The sequence below is a fragment of the Elgaria multicarinata genome, chromosome 9 (genome assembly GCF_023053635.1).
Source record: "Elgaria multicarinata webbii isolate HBS135686 ecotype San Diego chromosome 9, rElgMul1.1.pri, whole genome shotgun sequence".
Classification (NCBI taxonomy): domain Eukaryota; kingdom Metazoa; phylum Chordata; class Lepidosauria; order Squamata; family Anguidae; genus Elgaria; species Elgaria multicarinata.
Window position 1 is genome coordinate 96,783,786 of NC_086179.1, and position 17,483 is coordinate 96,801,268.

The 17,483-nt window shown below is 43.1% G+C and overlaps 1 protein-coding gene across 1 annotated transcript in view; it reads right to left on the reverse strand.

Annotated features, from left to right (window-relative positions):
* LOC134404312 (potassium voltage-gated channel subfamily KQT member 1-like) overlaps window positions 1-17,483 on the reverse strand; it is a 466,408-nt gene that overhangs the window by 345,337 nt on the left and 103,588 nt on the right. Inside the window, exons 12-13 of the mRNA XM_063135026.1 lie at window positions 13,262-13,321; window positions 6,366-6,480 (exon numbers count right to left, since the gene is read on the reverse strand). Of these exons, the coding sequence (XP_062991096.1) occupies window positions 6,366-6,480; window positions 13,262-13,321 (175 nt within the window). The remainder of the gene's footprint in view (window positions 1-6,365; window positions 6,481-13,261; window positions 13,322-17,483) is intronic.

The following is a 17,483-nucleotide window of genomic DNA, read 5'->3' on the forward strand; positions in this document are numbered from 1 at the left end:
TCTACCTCACAGTGTTATTATGAGCACTCCCTCTCTTCCCTTCTCTCCACTCCTCCATGCAAATGTACATCCTCTCTATACTGCCCGGAGCTCTTTGAAACAAATATATGATCAGTAAGAACCACATGTGCCCCAACCATTTCAGCCTATTCTGGCCCTTCACCACCAAACATACTGCTTTTCAGTTACAAGTTGTGGCTACTGCATTTTTGGCAACTACTGTATGCCAAAGGATTCCTTACAGCCAATTTTAATACAGCAAACAAATACTGCTTTAAAATGTTCATATTAATCAGAGCTCCAACCGTTTATAAACCAATAGTTTATCAACTTTTTTTAAAAAAAACTGCAGATGAAAATCACTCCTAAAAACTAATTGGCTGGGCAGATAATATAGAAAATCTGAAGATTTTTAAAAAGCACGTGGAAATTTGGGCTATAAACTCCCCTCAGCCAATGAATGTTTTTTAAAAACAAAACAGAGAGACACTGTTTGGATGATCACGTAGAGAGAAGAAGCCATCTTGTCTTCTCCCATGGTTCCAACATGTGCTGTGCGCACAACCACCATTTGCAGAATTCCCCACAATGCAGCGTGGGTTGGCGTGTCATTCAAACCCGGCATGCAACATGGTAGGAGTGACTTCATACCTACCCTACAACCCATGACTTGCAGTAGTTGTAGGAAAGCTACAAAGCCTCCTCCACCATAGCATGTGCCGGGAATTAAGCAAATGCGGTTGCGGGCGCAGCAAATACGGGTGCGGGGGGAGAAACCACAATGGCTTATTCTTCCACGATCATCCAAACACCTGCAGAGAGAAACTCTTCTAAGCTCTGTAAGGGATTGTAAGGGATTTGTTCCAATAAGTGATGCATTTTATTTCCTTGGGCCATTACCAAGAAGCCACACTTCTTACTGAAGTCATTCTGACACTACAGAGATGGTATAAAACAGACACCCAGAAGATGATCTTAGTAGGCAAGAAGGCACAAATGGTGAGAGGTGGTATTTGAGATGTGTAATAGCCTGAGGAGCTAAAACCATTTCCCCGAAGCTAACATTTTAATCAACATATATAAAGCCAGGATCACTTTTTCAATATAAAGCAATACAAATCACAAACACACACATAAACCTAATGAATGTAAACCTTAACAATTTTGCACATTATACAAAAAACAACACTATTCTGTCATCATAACATGTTTTTCAAAAGCCCATAACAAAGCCCATCCCAAGGAGAGCCTGAGACAACAGCTAGAATATCGTGCCAGCAAGACTCTACCATGCAAACCCTGTTCAAATACTAGTTATGCTGTTAACATCCTCATTGCAGGAAACACCCTAGCACCCACCTGGTTTGATTAACACATTACTATGCCAAATATATCACAGACAACAAGCTACGAGGTAATGCAAATGCAATTGACTTCAGAGGCCAAATACATTGGGCCTTGCTAGACCCTGCCGGATAAGCCGGCAGGGAGGCGGGGCGACAGTGCGCTAACTTTAGCGTGCACCACCCCGCCTCTTAGACGGCCGACGCGCAGGGACTGCGGAAGCCCAGTAGCATCGGCCATTTTTTGTTGTTGTTGCAACCTTCTTCTCTCTGGCCTTCCTTCTTCTCACATCAGTCCACTGGTTTCTGTCCACCACTCTGCCGCTAAGATCATCTTCCTGGCTCGCCGCTCTGACCATGTTACTCCACTTCTGAAATCTCTTCATTGGCTTCCAATTCACTTCAGAATCCAATATAAACTTCTCCTGTCGACCTTCAAAGCTTTTCACGGTCTAGCTCCTTCCTATCTCTCCTCTCTCATCTCACACTATTGCCCCGCTCGTCCTCTTCGCTCCTCTGATGCCATGTTTCTCGCCTGCCCAAGGGTCTCTACTTCCCTTGCTCGGCTTCGTCCATTTTCCTCTGCTGCCCCTTACGCCTGGAACGCTCTTCCAGAACATCTGAGATCCACAAGTTCAACCGCAGCTTTTAAAGCTCAGCTAAAAACTTTTCTTTTTCCTAAAGCTTTTAAAACTTGATGTTGTTTGGACTTTACACTGTTAGTTTTACCCTACCCTGTGCCTGTTTACCCTACCCTGTGCCTGTTTGCATTCTCTTCCCCTCCTTATTACTTTACTATGATTTTATTAGATTGTAAGCCTATGCGGCAGGGTCTTGCGATTTACTGTTTTACTCTGTACAGCACCATGTACATTGATGGTGCTATATAAATAATAATAATAATAATAATAATAATAATAATAATAATAATGGGGCCACGTGCGCCCCGAAGACTCCGGAGAAGGTAGGTGGGTTTTTTTTAAATTAAGCCCCCCCATCCGCTCCTGATCCCCTCCCATGCCTGCCACTCTTTCCCTGCCCTCCCTCCCCGTCCCCGTCCCCTGTGTCGCCCTCCGCCATCCCCTGTGTCGCCCTCCGCCGCCCCCTGTGTCACCCTCCGCCATCCCCTGTGTCGCCCTCCGCCATCCCCTGTGTCACCCTCCGCCATCCCCTGTGTCGCCCTCCGCCGTCTCCTGTGTCGCCCTCCGCCGTCCCCTGTGTTGCCCTCCGCCATCCCGTGTCGCCCTCCGCCCTCCCCCTCTCCTGCCGGTCCGGCCTTCCCCCCCCTATCTCCCCCCTCCGGGATCCCCCTGGCCTGATGGGCACAGCGCTCAGTGCTGTGCCCAGTCCGTGGCTTTTCCCGGCTACTCGCGAGTAAGCGAGTAGCAGCAAAAAGCCACGGACCTTGCTAGATGTTCCGCAGCCCCGGCCTCAGGCCGGGGCTGCGGAAAAGGCAAGCCATAAGCAACTTCGCTTATGGCGCGTTAAGGGAGGCTTCAGTGCGCCTTGACCCCGGATTCCCCTGTGCGTCGTCTGGACGCACAGCAGGGAAACCAGGCCTCACAGTGCGCTAAGGCCTCGTCTAGCAAGGCCCATTCTTCCAAAATGCCTGTTGTTTAAGTTCATTCCATAAAGTTTCAGAAATATATGAAGTCTAAAGGCCAAATTACACATGAAATGTGATGCTGCATTAATCAAGCCATTACAATTAAGGTGCTTTACTTTCTTATGAAAAAAAGCAGTCCCAGGAAAGTCTGAGCACTTATAGGGCCGTGGAGGAATTGGGAGGGTAAATTTAACTCTTTCTTTCCCTCCCAAAGTCCTGACAAAAATGCCTCTTTAAATGTGAATTTCAAAGGAAGCCCACACTGGAGCCAAGAGGCACTTCCCTTGAACATGCAAAGAGCAGCATCAGAAAGGCTGACCCTGTCAGGAAAAGAAAGAGTTAAACATACCCTCCCTGTCCTCCGTGGTCCTAAGGCTGCTCACACTCTCCTGGCACTGCTGCTTATGTGACACAGAAGTGCACGTTAGTTGTATTCACACAATAAATACAGGACAGTTTGGCCCTAAGCCAAAAAAGAACATTAATTTCAAAGCATGCCAAGCTAAGTTTAAATTAAATAGTCTGACTTACACAAAAGCAAAAACAACAAGAACTTCAGTTATATTATGATTGACTATTACACCAGTCAAAAAAATCTCTCAGGTGACTTACTTGTCAAATGATAACTTAAGTATTTTTTTTAAAAAAAGTGGTTTTCAAACTAGAAATGCTTCCAGTTTTTCTCAACTGTGAATTTCCCCCGAGATTTTGGAGTTCTGAATTTATTTATTTATTTATTTATTACATTTCTATACCGCCCAATAGCCAGAGCTCTCTGGGCAGTTCACAAAATTTAAAAACATTCAAAGTATAAAATAACAGTATAAAACGGTAATATAAAATACGATATAAAAGCTCAACCAGATAAAAACAGCAGCAATGCAAAATTACAAATTTAAAACACCAAGTTAAAATTTATTTACAGACTGTTAAAATGCTGGGAGAATAAAAAGGTCTTCTCACCTGGCATCTAAAAGCATATAATGTAGGTGCCAAGCAAACCTCCTTAGGGAGCTCATTCCACAGCCGGGGTGCCACAGCAGAGAAGGCTTGGCCCATTTTTCAGGGGAAATGGTTTACATTATGAAAATAATGAAAACCATTCCATGTAAATGAATTGTTCCAGGAAGTGATGATGACTGGCAGGAAGTGTAGATCCATACAGTCTCACAAGCCAATATTAGGATGTGGAAAAGAATTTTGTGCCAAAGTCTGATCTATGTACTACAAGTATGGATGCAACTTGGCTGGGCATAATTTCAAGAGAAGAAGGGGCGGTGAGAGAAAAGTTTGCTATTGCTAGTACTAGTATATCTCTTGTTTTGAAGTATTATATTAGGTACTGTATATTCTCTCTTTTTTGTTTCCATTCTGCTAAATTAATGGGTAATACCAGTGGTTTTCAAACTGTGTGCCATAAAACAGCCTTCATGAAGAATTCCTCAATAAAAAAAAGTCTCCATCCTTTTATTGTTTCTCTAATTTACCTTGCCCTGCACTCTAGTCCTCTTGAATTCCAATTTAACTAGGGACTTTCTAATATTAATTCTGGAACTGGAGCATGCACATTTTGCCTCAGGCTTTAATTAATTTGCAGTTTCCCTCACTCTTACATTGCCACTGTGTGTGTGTGATAAAACTGCAAAAAAAGGAAGCTTGGTGTGATTGTATGTTTCATTTGCCCTAAGTTTTTTTTTATGGAGTGTTACATCGGTGTATTCATGAATATCTGAACAGTGGCAAAACACTCCACAAAAGAATCTTGATACAACTATATATGTAATCATAATCAATCATTCATTCAGCTTTACATTTCTATACTGCCCAATAGACAAAGTTCTTTGGGGGATTTACAAAGATTAAGATCCTTATAAACACAATATTGTAACATAACTTAAAACCCATTTATATTCAACATACAAATACACAGACACAGAAACAATTTTCAACCGCCAATAATAAGAAATTCTAGGACAGAGAAAATACGAGTTTGTGCGGGGTGGGGTGGTGGGGTAGAGATAAAAATCTCCGTACAAGTAAGTCTGGATCCAATCAATAGTTTGCTTTATTATTCCAGTATTTTATCAATTCATAGACGTGCACATGTGCTTTAATAGAACTCATCACCCAAAAATCTTGGTGTAAATATGTATAGTTGTATAATGATTGCATTTTTGCCTTAGTAAAATTAGGAAATAAGAAATGGAACAATTGAGTATTGGATCCACTTTTGAAATAAGGCCAGGTAATTGGCTGCCAGTCCAGGTCCGGGCCCGATTCAAAGTGGTGCTATTAACATTTAAAGCCCTAAATGGCTTGGAGCCAGGCTATCTGAAGGAACACCTCCTCCCGTATGTACCTGTCCGGACCCTAAGGTCATCCTCCGGGATCCTTCTTCGCGAGCCCCTGCCAAAGGAAGTGAGGCAGGTGGCTACCAGGAGGTCCATCAGACCCCCGGATTTTCTGTGTGGAGTGCACACCCCTACTGTCTCTGCCTTGCTTTGGACAGCTGTGATTTTTGACAGCTCATAGCAGCAAAGCAAAGGCAACGTCTGCTAATGCACACCTCTGTAGCATCAGGAAACCAAAGAAAGAAAAATAAAAAGAGCCCCCATTTGCACATATTCCCTGGTAACGGGAAATGTGGGCAATGTTTCCCAGTCCTATTTTTGCCCAAAAATGGGACCTGAAAAACAAAATTTAAAAGGGCTTGACCCTGATTGCAATTGTGATTGGTGCTGGGAAGTGGATATCAGCGGGGGTGAAGGGGGCAGGTGACAGACTCTCCAAGGTCTCATTTGGGGAAAGAGGCACGGGCAGAGGCTTGGGCGCAATCACAAATGGCCATCGCAGCCCTACTGGGCAAGAGCGGCCGATGTTTCTGCCATTCTTGCCAAGGGGCTGGCTGCCCGATGCCCTTTTCCCACAATGGGCTGGCAGAGTACACGGTAAACCATCATGGGTAAAATAACCCACTCTGCAGACTATAGGCTCTCAGGATGGGATGTTTGGGGAAATCAACCCACCCTGAGCAGCACAATCCGGGTTTGCACGATGCACTAATCAACCATGGTTTCTTTGGGAAAATATACCATCATTGGTCAGGGTGTCATGCAAACCCAGTCAATGATTCAATGAAAAAGGTAGGCTGCAACATATACTCAAGTGCATTTTCAATTGTATTGTATACTAGTGTAAATAACTCTGGTTAGAGTAAAACAACAAAGGATCATTCCATTGGCTAACAAACCATACAAAGCCAAATTGGCTGACATCCAACTATATATTCAGGTGAGGATCTAACATCGGAAAATGCCAATTAAAATATACTGGAAAATTATTATTATTATTATTATTATTATTATTATTATTATTATTACTACTACTACTACTACTACTACTACTACTACACTTACTGAGACACATGAGACACAGCAGGCAGAGTTGCCTCTTCTGATATGAGGTCCATATCTTCAGTGAAACTGTTGGCCCTTGACATTTCACTGCTGTTCCCTTCCAAGCGCTTTTTTACTAAACAAAGGATTCAAAGATGCAAAACGTTAGAGAGAGGAAGAGGGGGGAGGAATAAAGATACACATTACCCGTGCTATTTCATTAATACTTCAGTAGTCTCCTTTTATCCCCAATGTCCCACAAGCAATATCTCCAAAATTATCTAGATGTAATTTCACTCTCCCTATCTGCCCCATGACTGTTTATGGGCAGAAGCTGTGTGTGTGAGTTTTTTGACCTGTAAAAAGTTCCCATTCGTTTCAATGCAGAGAAGGGGGAGACTGATTATAGCAGCAAAGGAATGAACATACTAGAATACATGTATGTGTGCAAAACTGGGTTTTTTCCCCAGAGAGTGAAAAGTAAGGGTTACAGAATGGCACTATGCATTTGACAGATACATTGCCCCTTGGGATATACAAGAATTTCCTTTTGTTTAGTTTTTTATTCACATGTTCATAAACATTCATGTTTATGAATGCAAATATGAATACAAGCACATTGGGGGGGGGATATTTGTTCCAAACATGTTTGCATACAAAAATGTGCACTTTTTAAAAAGTACACTTCAAAAAAAAATTTTTTAAGCTTTACTCTGTGGGGTGAAGCACACATTTGGTTGTGCACTTTCAAAAGATGTTTTTGCAATGCACACTTCTCCTAGTCAAACAAAAAGAAAAACAGATCATAATTGAAACAGGAGCAAGGCTGGCCAAGCTTTGAAGTGAAACTCAGAAAACCTTCATGGGCTCAAACTTCACTGATTTTCCATTTAGAGCTGGAAAAGATAAAGACAGGCCGTGCGCTTTTTGATGCACCATCTTCAAGCTGGGTGTACAGTTAGAAAATCTGATTAACCATCCTAAAAGCCACAAACTTGTGTTGGATTTAATGTTATTTCAAGACTAAAAAGTATGAAATAATCTGAATTTGATATATTCTCTGCCCTGGTGAAGCTGGGTACACCAACCTAGAGAAGAAATGATTGGACAAGGGTAAGCAAACATTCAAAACCCATGCTTGGCACATCACTGTCTCCTTTCATGTTGTGACCCAGCTACTGCATAATAAAATACCCTCAATTGCTTAACCCAATTACTAGCCTGGTTTTATTGTCTAGTAGACCACTGCAAAGTCTAATTCTACCACAATTCCAGTGGGTATTCCTTCCACGGGTGTAAAGTATTGGGGGGGGGGGGACGGCTATGTGGCTCAAGCCCCCTCCAGATTTCCCTGGTGGACTGAACCCCATTGCCCAGGCTGGCAGAGCCCTCTCCCTTGTTTCTCATCCTCCTCCCTGTTTGTTATTTTGAACCAGCTGTATAGTCAAAGCAGGGGCAAAACTCAAGCTCCAACTTGCTCAGTCAGTCATAGCCTGGCCAAGTAGAAGGCACCCTAAACCAAGGAACCCTCTCCCTGAAGAACAGTCTTACCTCTCCTGTATGTAATCTTTCTGTTCTTTCTCATTTATTTTTCACCACAATCCAACTGAGTCGCATCACTGCCACCAAGTGGCCCTCTATACATGTTCAAAGCCCCGCAGTGGCTGGGAATCTGTCCTGCGTCAGTTATATTAAGCTGCGCAGTAAAAACGTCAGGGACTTATCCCAACATTTTTGGTAGGCGTGAAGTCACTCTGGTTCTTCCACAGTCTGAGCTTGCTCCGTGGCCGATCCAAGGGGTTATCCTGGCAGAAGGCGACCAGCAATTGGTTGCTGGAAGCCAGGAAGATGGCATGGGGGTGGCCCCAGTACCCGGATGGCCGTTGGAAATCCTGTGCTCCCTCCTTGGTGTGGGGATGAGCTGACACTACCCTGGGTAGGTGAAACTGTGGAGTTTGGGGAAAATGCAGCGCCAACATGGCACCATGAAGACAGCCCCCAAGTCACCACACTGTTAGTTACCCCTTTGTACACAGGGCTTCCCTGGTTTCCCTATATGTCACTAGAGTCAATTCCCCAATTTACCTGCCTCTCTTTTATGCTATCTCTGTCTTACTTCAGGTACAAAGTAATAGTTCTTTCACTATTTTGACTAACCAAATTAAGGCTTTTACAGTGGTGTGTCTCATCCAACTTAAATATATGTTGTCTTTTTTTTTACAAGCAAAAGCATGGAAAAATGTCTACCTTGATTAACCTTTCTTAGTTCCACCAATGGCCAGATAAAGAATAAATGGTTGGACCTGTATTCAGGGACCTGATGGAACCAGGGAAAATTCTTAGTTAAATTGCACTTGTTCCTTCTCTTCCAATCCGATTTTTTCTGCCTAGTGTTTCCTAATAAGTTGCAATAACGAACAGTTGAGTTTTTGGAAGAAGTATACAACAACACTTATACAGAGTCAAATAGGAAGCCTATTTCCAGAATTCCCTGTAGGTTAGGTGGGGGGTCCCTAAGCTGAGGACTGTAAATTGAGACAAGCAACTGCCCCAAGTGGGAGGGAGGAAGACTAGGCCCAAACACTATTTTGAGCTCTTTGGAGATTTAACAAAGGGATATGAACTAGGGTGACCAGATGACCCAGAAAACCCCAGAGACCTGCAGAAAAACGGGGATCTCTGTCACCCAATTTACTGGGGAAAGGCCTGTAAAGCCTCCAGCCTCGCCCTTAACCTCTGTCACACATCCAGGACTTTTCTTGGCTGGCGCAATGGCGCCGGCCAAGAAAAGCCTCAGATCTACACGAGGCGATGAGCAGGGCTGGAGGCTGAGTTGCTTGAAGTGCGGGAACGCAGCCTCCAGCCCCGCCCGTTGCCTCTTGTCACACATCCAGGACTTTTCTTGGCCGGCACAATGGTGCCGACCAAGAAAAGCCTTGGATCAACATGAGGTGAGTGGCTGGGGGCTATGGTCCCGCACTTCAAGCAACTCAGCCTCCAGCCCCCCACCCCCCAGTGCTGAAGAAAAGGAAGAAGGGGAGGAAAGGGAGGAGGAGGAGGAGGAGGAGGAGGAGGAGGAAGAAGAAGAAGAAGAAGAAGAAGAAGAAGAAGAAGAAGAAGAAGAAGAAGAAGAAGAAGCAGCAGCAGCAGCAGCAGCAGCAGCAGCAGCAGCAGCAGCAAGTAGTGTGGTGTCTGTGTGTGTGCGTGTGTGTGTAGGTGCTGGTAGTGTGTGGGTATATTGATGTCTGAATGGGATACCTGGTTGTTTGGGTGAATCGATCTGTGTGTGTGCTGGCAGTGTGTGTATTGATGTGATGATGTCTGAATGGAATGCCTGGTTGTTTGACTATGAATGGATGCATGTGCATGTTTGCAGTGTATGGGGTGTGTGGAGGGCTGTACTTTGCTGCAATTTGTGAGGGATGATTTGGAGGTGATATTCCTATTAAAAAATGCATTTTGACTTATAGACTTCCCTCTCCAATTTGTTTGATATAATTGGCATGATATATATTTTGTAAAAATTGCTGATAATTGTCCATCGTTCTTAAAAATCTTTAAAAAATTAACAGTTGCCATTATTATTATTATCATTATCATTATTTATCTCTCTTTTCTTGCTCGTGGTGGTTTTTTTAGATGAACATGATGGGCTTTTCCAAGTCATGCTGTCTTTTACTGATTCAGAAATTTCCAGACTATTGAACATGTTTTAAGTATGACTGCTTTCTGGATGGTAGGCCTAATTTCTGAAGATTTTGTGTAAAAAAAAATGATATGATGCTGGTGACTGATGTGACTAACATAATAATTGTAACTTTTTCCTGTTGCCATAGTTCTTTAATTTACATAGCCAGTGGTGTTTCCTCTTCTTGTCATTAGGTATTGCTATGTCAATGAAGTGAGTGTGTTTTTCTTGGTTGTTTTTGACTGTTATGTCTGCTTGAAATTGAAACAAGCTAAGAGGTGCTAGCCTTTAGTCCATTTTGTTCCATGGCTAATGTTTGCAGGGTAATAGTAGTTTATACTCTTTCTGAATGCTTGGTTGCTGGTTTGTTGTACTAGATTTTTCTGTACTTGTCAACTGCTTCATTTGTTCAGTGGTAGCAGTATGCTGAATCTGTGAGTATGGGTATGAGAAAGGTGATGGGGAAAGAGTTAGGAAAGGTGAGACTATGGTCATCCAGTGAAGGATTTGCACTCAGAAAAGATATTTGAGGGAAGGGGAGACTGTATCACACAGAGTATAGCAAAAGCTTCAAAGTACAGCAAAAGCTACATTAGTAAGAATGAGTGAAGTTAATTTCAAATACATTGAATGTCTTATTTGTTCTTTATTCCAGTGATTTTAACATTAAGATGTTATGTAGAACAGGTTTGTCTTAATTGTGTGCTGTGAAATCAGACCTGTGACCAAGGCCATGTTTGGGTGGGCACGTCCCCTTGGGGGCGGCCATGTTATCATAGAATAATAGAATCCTAGAATAGCAGAGTTGGAAGGCGCCTACAAGGCCATTGAGTCCAACCCCCTGCTCAATGCAGGAATCCACCCTAAAGCATCCCTGACAGATGGTTGTCCAGCTGCCTCTTGAAGGCCTCTAGTGTGGGAGAGCCCACAACCTCCCTAGGTAACTGATTCCATTGTCGTATTGCTCTAACAGTCAGGAAGTTTTTCCTGATGTCCAGCTGGAATCGGGCTTCCTTTAAATTGAGCCTGTTATTCCGTGTCCTGCACTCTGGGAGGATCGAGAAGAGATCCTGACCCTCCTCTGTGTGACAACCTTTCAAGTCCTTGAAGAGTGCTATCATGTCTCCCCTCAATCTTCTCTTCTCCAGGCTAAACATGCCCAGTTCTTTCAGTCTCTCTTCATAGGGCTTTGTTTCCAGACCCCTGATCATCCTGGTTGCCCTCCTCTGAACACGCTCCAGCTTGTCTGCATCCTGCTTGAATTGTGGAGCCCAGAACTGGATGCAATACTCTAGATGAGGCCTAACCAGGGCCGAATAGAGAGGAACCAGTACCTCACGTGATTTGGAAGCTATACTTCTATTAATGCAGCCCAAAATAGCATTTGCCTTTCTCGCAGCCATATCACACTGTTGGCTCATATTCAGCTTGTGATCTACAACATTTCCAAGATCCTTCTCATTTGTAGTATTGCTGAGCCAAGTATCCCCCATCTTGTAACTGTGCATTTGGTTTCTATTTCCTAAATGTAGAACTTGGCATTTATCCTTATTAAATTTCATTCTGTTGTTTTCTAAAATATGGTCCTCCTTTTTGTTTTTTAAAATATGGTCACCCTATATGAACAGAATAAAAAAAATGAATAAAACAAGAATGTTCAGTACCTTTAATAATCTGAAACTAGTAAAGTATCACCTAAGATCTACTACAGAGAAAGAAAGGTTTAGTTATCTTATTATTATCTCAGCAGAAAGTAAGGTTGCTAGACAAATCTCTTTTGGTAATTTCATTGATAAGTTTGCCAAAACAAAAGCAAGGAGAAAATCATTCAAGTGGCCTACCTGTTTAAATATTAGTAAAGATTTTTCTTCAAATTATACAAAATTTGATAATTTCTTAATTTTTGTCATCAAAATACTGTTTATAGATACTAGGATAATTAGTAGTTCTCTGAGGTTGGAACATTTGCCTTTTGTATTCCATTAAAGTTGTATTGGTTATCTGGTGAAATGGCATTCATAGTTTATTAATGAATTTATCATCATTAATTACTACATGCTTGTGACAAACTAAACCTCCCCAATTCTTTTTTTCTGGGAAGCTCCTTGAACAGAGAACACAGCCGGCCTGGCAAGGCTGCAACAGGCCCAATTTTCCAGGCTGACTCTCCAGCTTCACCAACTCGTCCACTATAATTCAGCTCATGTAAAAGAAGTACGCTGAGAGTAGAACACAAGCAGAACTCCCTTTCAGACCTGAGTTCAGAACTTAGGGGTCCTGGGAGATATACCTAAAGAGGTAGTGGGCAAAGCCAGCGTGAACGGCCCTCTCCCAGTATATCCATACTGCACCCTCCTACACTCTCTTGAATGGCTGAACTGAGCTCATGTGTCCCAACTCCATGGAATCTTGCACAGAGAGTCCCTGTGGTGAGGGCTATAAAATGACAATAATTTTAAAAGTTCTACTACAAAATGGCGGTGATACAGCAGTTGAAAAGTCTCCCTTGATATGAAGTTTGCACTTGCTTTCATCCCTTTTTTGCACACTAACGAGCGCTAAGCAAAGAGATTCAAAGTTTCAAAGAGCTAACAAGCCGAAGATGAACAAGGACCCCAACTGAAAACAAATGAGGGTTTGCGGAATTGCATGAACAGCCCATATTAATCCTCGGCTGTCAGCTCTTCGAAGCACCCTGCTGCTTAGCTCTCGTTAGTTCTTGGCAGCTGTTGCAGTAGCTAACTGGAGAAGGGAGGTAGGGAAGAGGGAAAAGCCAGAAGTGGAAAGCAGAAAGGAAAATTACATTAGCGAGAGGTACACTGCGGGTGTGGTGGCTCAGGAAGGGGTGTAGCTTAGGGAATCTCTGGCCAGATTCCGAGGACGGACAGGCTGCGTTAGGCCCACGAGCCAGAGGTTCCCCGTCCCTGCTTTCGATCTCCTTTCCCCTGAACTCAAACACTGATTCAAGAATGTATCACAACAGCTAAGCCGAAACACTGGCTATCAAGCAACTGTAAGCGTTGATCAGCCTTTGTCCTAGCTAAATATGTGTTCAACTACAGTTTTTGCATCTGGAATGCATTCTGAGAGCTATGTATATAAAAGCATGGTTAAGCCAAAGCAACGATAAAGACAATGACTGAAAAGCCAATTCAATCATACACATCACATTTTAGTTCTGGGTCACAAAATATATCAGTGTGTGTGGATGATGCCCCTTCCATTGTACCTTGTGAAGCAGGACAGGTTGCAGCACAGATAGATAAAGATGACCAGGAAAGCTGTCGGCCTTAATGCAAATATAAATGGCCATTGGAAAGCAGAAGGGAAGCAAGAATAAAATCAGTTAGAACAGAAAGACAAATAGACCAATGTCAACAGAGTCTTTTGCATCCTTGTGAGAAGGTTAGAAACCTCAGGAATTGAAATTTTGGGATTCAAGCATTTTTTATACATCCTTTCCCAATATTATGCCATTTTTTGACATATCAGCTAGAAGTTTAATTGTACATAGATGTTTCTAGAGCTGAAATATTCACAAATATTTATGACAAAAATATGCCAAATTTGTTCCAATCCTGTAACACAGATACTGAGGCCTTTGCTAGACCTGGTGGAAAATCCGGGGAAGAGGAGGGGAGACCTCACGTTATGAATAACGTGAGATCTCACCCTTATTCACACGCGAGCCGTGATGAGCTCTAGAGGAGAGCTGTTGCGGCCGCCTTTTTTTTTTTTACTTTTAAAGTGGCGGCAGCAGCAGCGCAGGAGCCAGGAACAGTAAGTAGGGTTGTTGTTGTTTTTTTTTAAAAAATCTCCTTCCGTCCCCATCCGCGATCCCCCCCGGCCCCGTTCTCCTTCCCCCCTCCATTCCGCGATCTCCCCCCGGCCCATCCTCATTCTCCTGCCCGCCCGCCATGTCCAATGCCCCCCACCCGATCGCCTGCCCGGCATGCCCTCCCACCCGATTGCCCGGCATGCCTGCCCGCCCAATCGTCCGCCATGCCCAATGCCCCCTCCACCAACCCCACCCGCGATCTCCCCTCCTGGTTCCGCTCTCCCCCCATCTCTCCTGCTGGGTCCGCTCTTCCCCCCCGGCCCCCATTTCTCCCCCCATGACTCCCCCCCGGCCCAATGGGCACAGCACAGCTTCTCCCGGCTACTCATGAGTAAGCCACATAGCTGGGAAAAGCTGCGGAATGAGCTAGACCGTCTGCAGCCCTGAGCTTAGCCTGGGGCTGCGGAAATACCGGGCCACAACTGGTGCCGATTATCCCGGGCCAAGGGAGGGTTTAGCCCAGGCTGAGCCCGGGATCCCCTGTGCATCATCTGGACACACAGGGTTGAGCCCCGGGTATCAGCCCGGGCTAAACCCTCGTCTAGCAACGGCCTGAATGCCACATGCCAATGTAAATAGTATCTCAGAATCCAAGGGTTTTAAACTTCTTGGCATCTCTTGATTATTGCGCAGGTATCAAATAAGAACTCTTAGGAACCGTTTGACACTAAATTCCATCGGATATCAGCTACCAAATACACTCAAATAATAAATACCACGGCATGTCAGATGTTAATATTGTCAAAATATCAACTGCCAAACATCTAATAGGATGTCTAGTAGGTATCAAATATCTGATGAATATTCAACATCAACATTTGCAAATTTGCAAAGGAAAGTTTTGGAAGCAGATTCAGATTTAAGTATTCCAAAACACACCCAATTATTCCTCATTCAAATCAATAAGTAATCAAATTCCAATGAGTATGCTTAGTTTTTATTTAATAAAGCAGAATGTCTCGAAGAGATCTGAGAAAAGGCTTATTATTATCAAGGGCAAAAGCAAATAGGAACCATTGTAGAATTGAGAGAGGAGGAGAGTCTATATTCTTGTTTAACTGCGATAATGTTCCCCAAAGAACCACTGGATTTGTAGCTCAATAAAGGTGTTGAAACTGTTCTTTTAGAGATCCTCACAGAACTATGGTTCCCAGGGTTCCCTGGGGAAGGGAATAACAATTAATCCACGATAAATCTATAGTGTGTGAATCTATAGCCAATGGTGAGGGATGAAGAGGGTTGTAGGCTAAAACGTCTGGTGGGCCAAAAGTTGCCCACTCCTAGTGCAGATATTCCCAATACACCACTGAGTGTTAAAATGGAACATATTTATATAAATGTAACAAATTTATTCATGTAGCCATAAGCAGCATTAGGTATTTGCCTTCCCTTTGGTTCATAATACACAATATTTTGAAAATCAGTATACCCGCTTTAAAGTAAGCAAGCTCCAGATTGACTGCCAACTGTATATGATTCCGGAGACTGTATAAAACAACTATTCAAAGATATTTATTTATTTATTGCATTTGTATACTGCCCCATAGCCGAAGCTCTCTGGGCGTCAAAGATGAGAAACTTAAGAAAATGTAGGCAATTGTATGGAAAATTTATTAGGGAAATATTAATCCAAGAAAACATTCAATATTTTTTTCTCTTTTCATCCAATTTTATATATTTTAGATAGATAGATAGATAGATAGATAGATAGATAGATAGATATTCATTTTAGACAAAAAAGCCCCTTTTGGAACATGAGGTTCTTATCCTTAAAAATATCATTTTGTAGCATTTCTAAAACACATACAGATATACTGGCATAAATATAACATACATGCAAGAAGAGATTGCCAACAAACCCAAATTCATCCCTACTGTGCACCATCTTCAGTTCAGAGGTTAGATCAATTCCTCCTTCTGTTTTCAATCCTCCATTTCCAACCCAGGGTCTATCCCCTTTCTTTCATCAAGGTCAAAGCATTGACTTTTAGCACCAGGGGAAGTTCATGACATTTTGCTGACTGAGGCAAAAGACAAGTTGGCACCTCCAGTTTCATGTAAAGAAGGCAGCTGAGCTGTTAGCTAAAATTTATCGTCCACCACATCTGAGGACAGGGCAGGACACATGATATTATAGTTCTGTCCTCTAAAACCTTGTCACCACTTGCTGTCACTCTTTGTTTTGCTGCCTAAACAAACAAACATTGTAAGGTGTGATTCATGGGAACAGAGTAATGCATGCAAACATACAACGCCTACGAGACTGTGTGGCTGCTCGCTCAATTGCGTTGCTTCCCAAAGGCAGTGACTGTGAGAAGATGACTGAGGCAGGATCTACTCTACTGCTTTAAAACGGTTTATAACAGTAGTGACAACTGATGAGACACGCCACATACAGCCTTCAAAACATTTTCAAAGTGTAATATCCTGCAGAGAGACAGCCCAGCAATAAGCACTAGGAGGGTGAGAATGGTGAGGTGTGAGGGGTAGACCTCAGGAGGAATGATTGGGGTGACTGTCACCGATGCCCCTTTGCATTCACTGCCTGAGGTAGCTGCTTCACTCTTCCTAAATGCTGGTTCTGCCACCAAAGAACTGGAATTAACCTGAAGTTTCAGAGGAGTACTATTAAATCATGAGCTTACGTCGGCCCAGAAGATTTTCTCTCAAGCTTTTCCAGGTGATTCAGTACTTCATCAACTCCAAGTGCAAATCAATAAGGTCAGCTGACCAGACTGAAGACAAAAGTCACACATATGGAGCTCATGTTTTATTGGAAAAACTAAAATGGAAGCGGAGAAAGTCAGGGGGAATACATTACGCCCTAGGAGAATGAACTGATCTTGCAAGTTTCCCCTCCAGTTGACTGGTTTACTCTATTTAGGATCTATCACCAGACTATAGATCTAGTCATACATATTCATTTAGCATTCATATTAGGGCTGTGCTCCACTCCGATTCGGATCCCTGAATCGGGAGTGGAGCAATCCAATCCAGACCCACTAAATTTGGATCCGGATTGGGTCGACGGAGCTCCAGATCATAGCAAAGTGGTTCACCTCATTTCGGATTGCTTCACCTCGATCCGGAGCTCCGGACGCCATTTTGAGCGGTTTTCCCATTGATTTATATTGGGTGAAAAAACACCTCTAACTTCTTTATTTTTAAAGATAGAGCCCTGAAAATTACTGAGCTTAGAGATTGCTCATTGGGGGTCATTTGTGCAGATTTTCAGAAATATCTGTTCAGCGGTTGGGTTGCAATGAATTTTTTTAATGGGTAAGCAGGAGGGGGAAATAAGCCTGTTTCAGCGTTGATAGACAGCTTCATCTCCCAATCGTGCTGATAAGTGATCACCCCATGTGAAGCATCCTCCAATCCCAATGTTGGGGGGGGGGGGACTAAACCAGAGGCATACAGAGACACTTTTCTTTCTCTATCTTTGTGGGATAGGACTTTGGTCAGTGAGGAGTGAAATTTTCTGGAGCTGTGTTTGGAGGAGTTAATTGGAAATATTTTTAAATTTTCCCCCAAAATCAGGGCATGATCTGATTTCCTTCAAAGTGGCCATGCCTAAGGTCCTATGTGGAAGCTTTCATGGTGCCCAGTTACA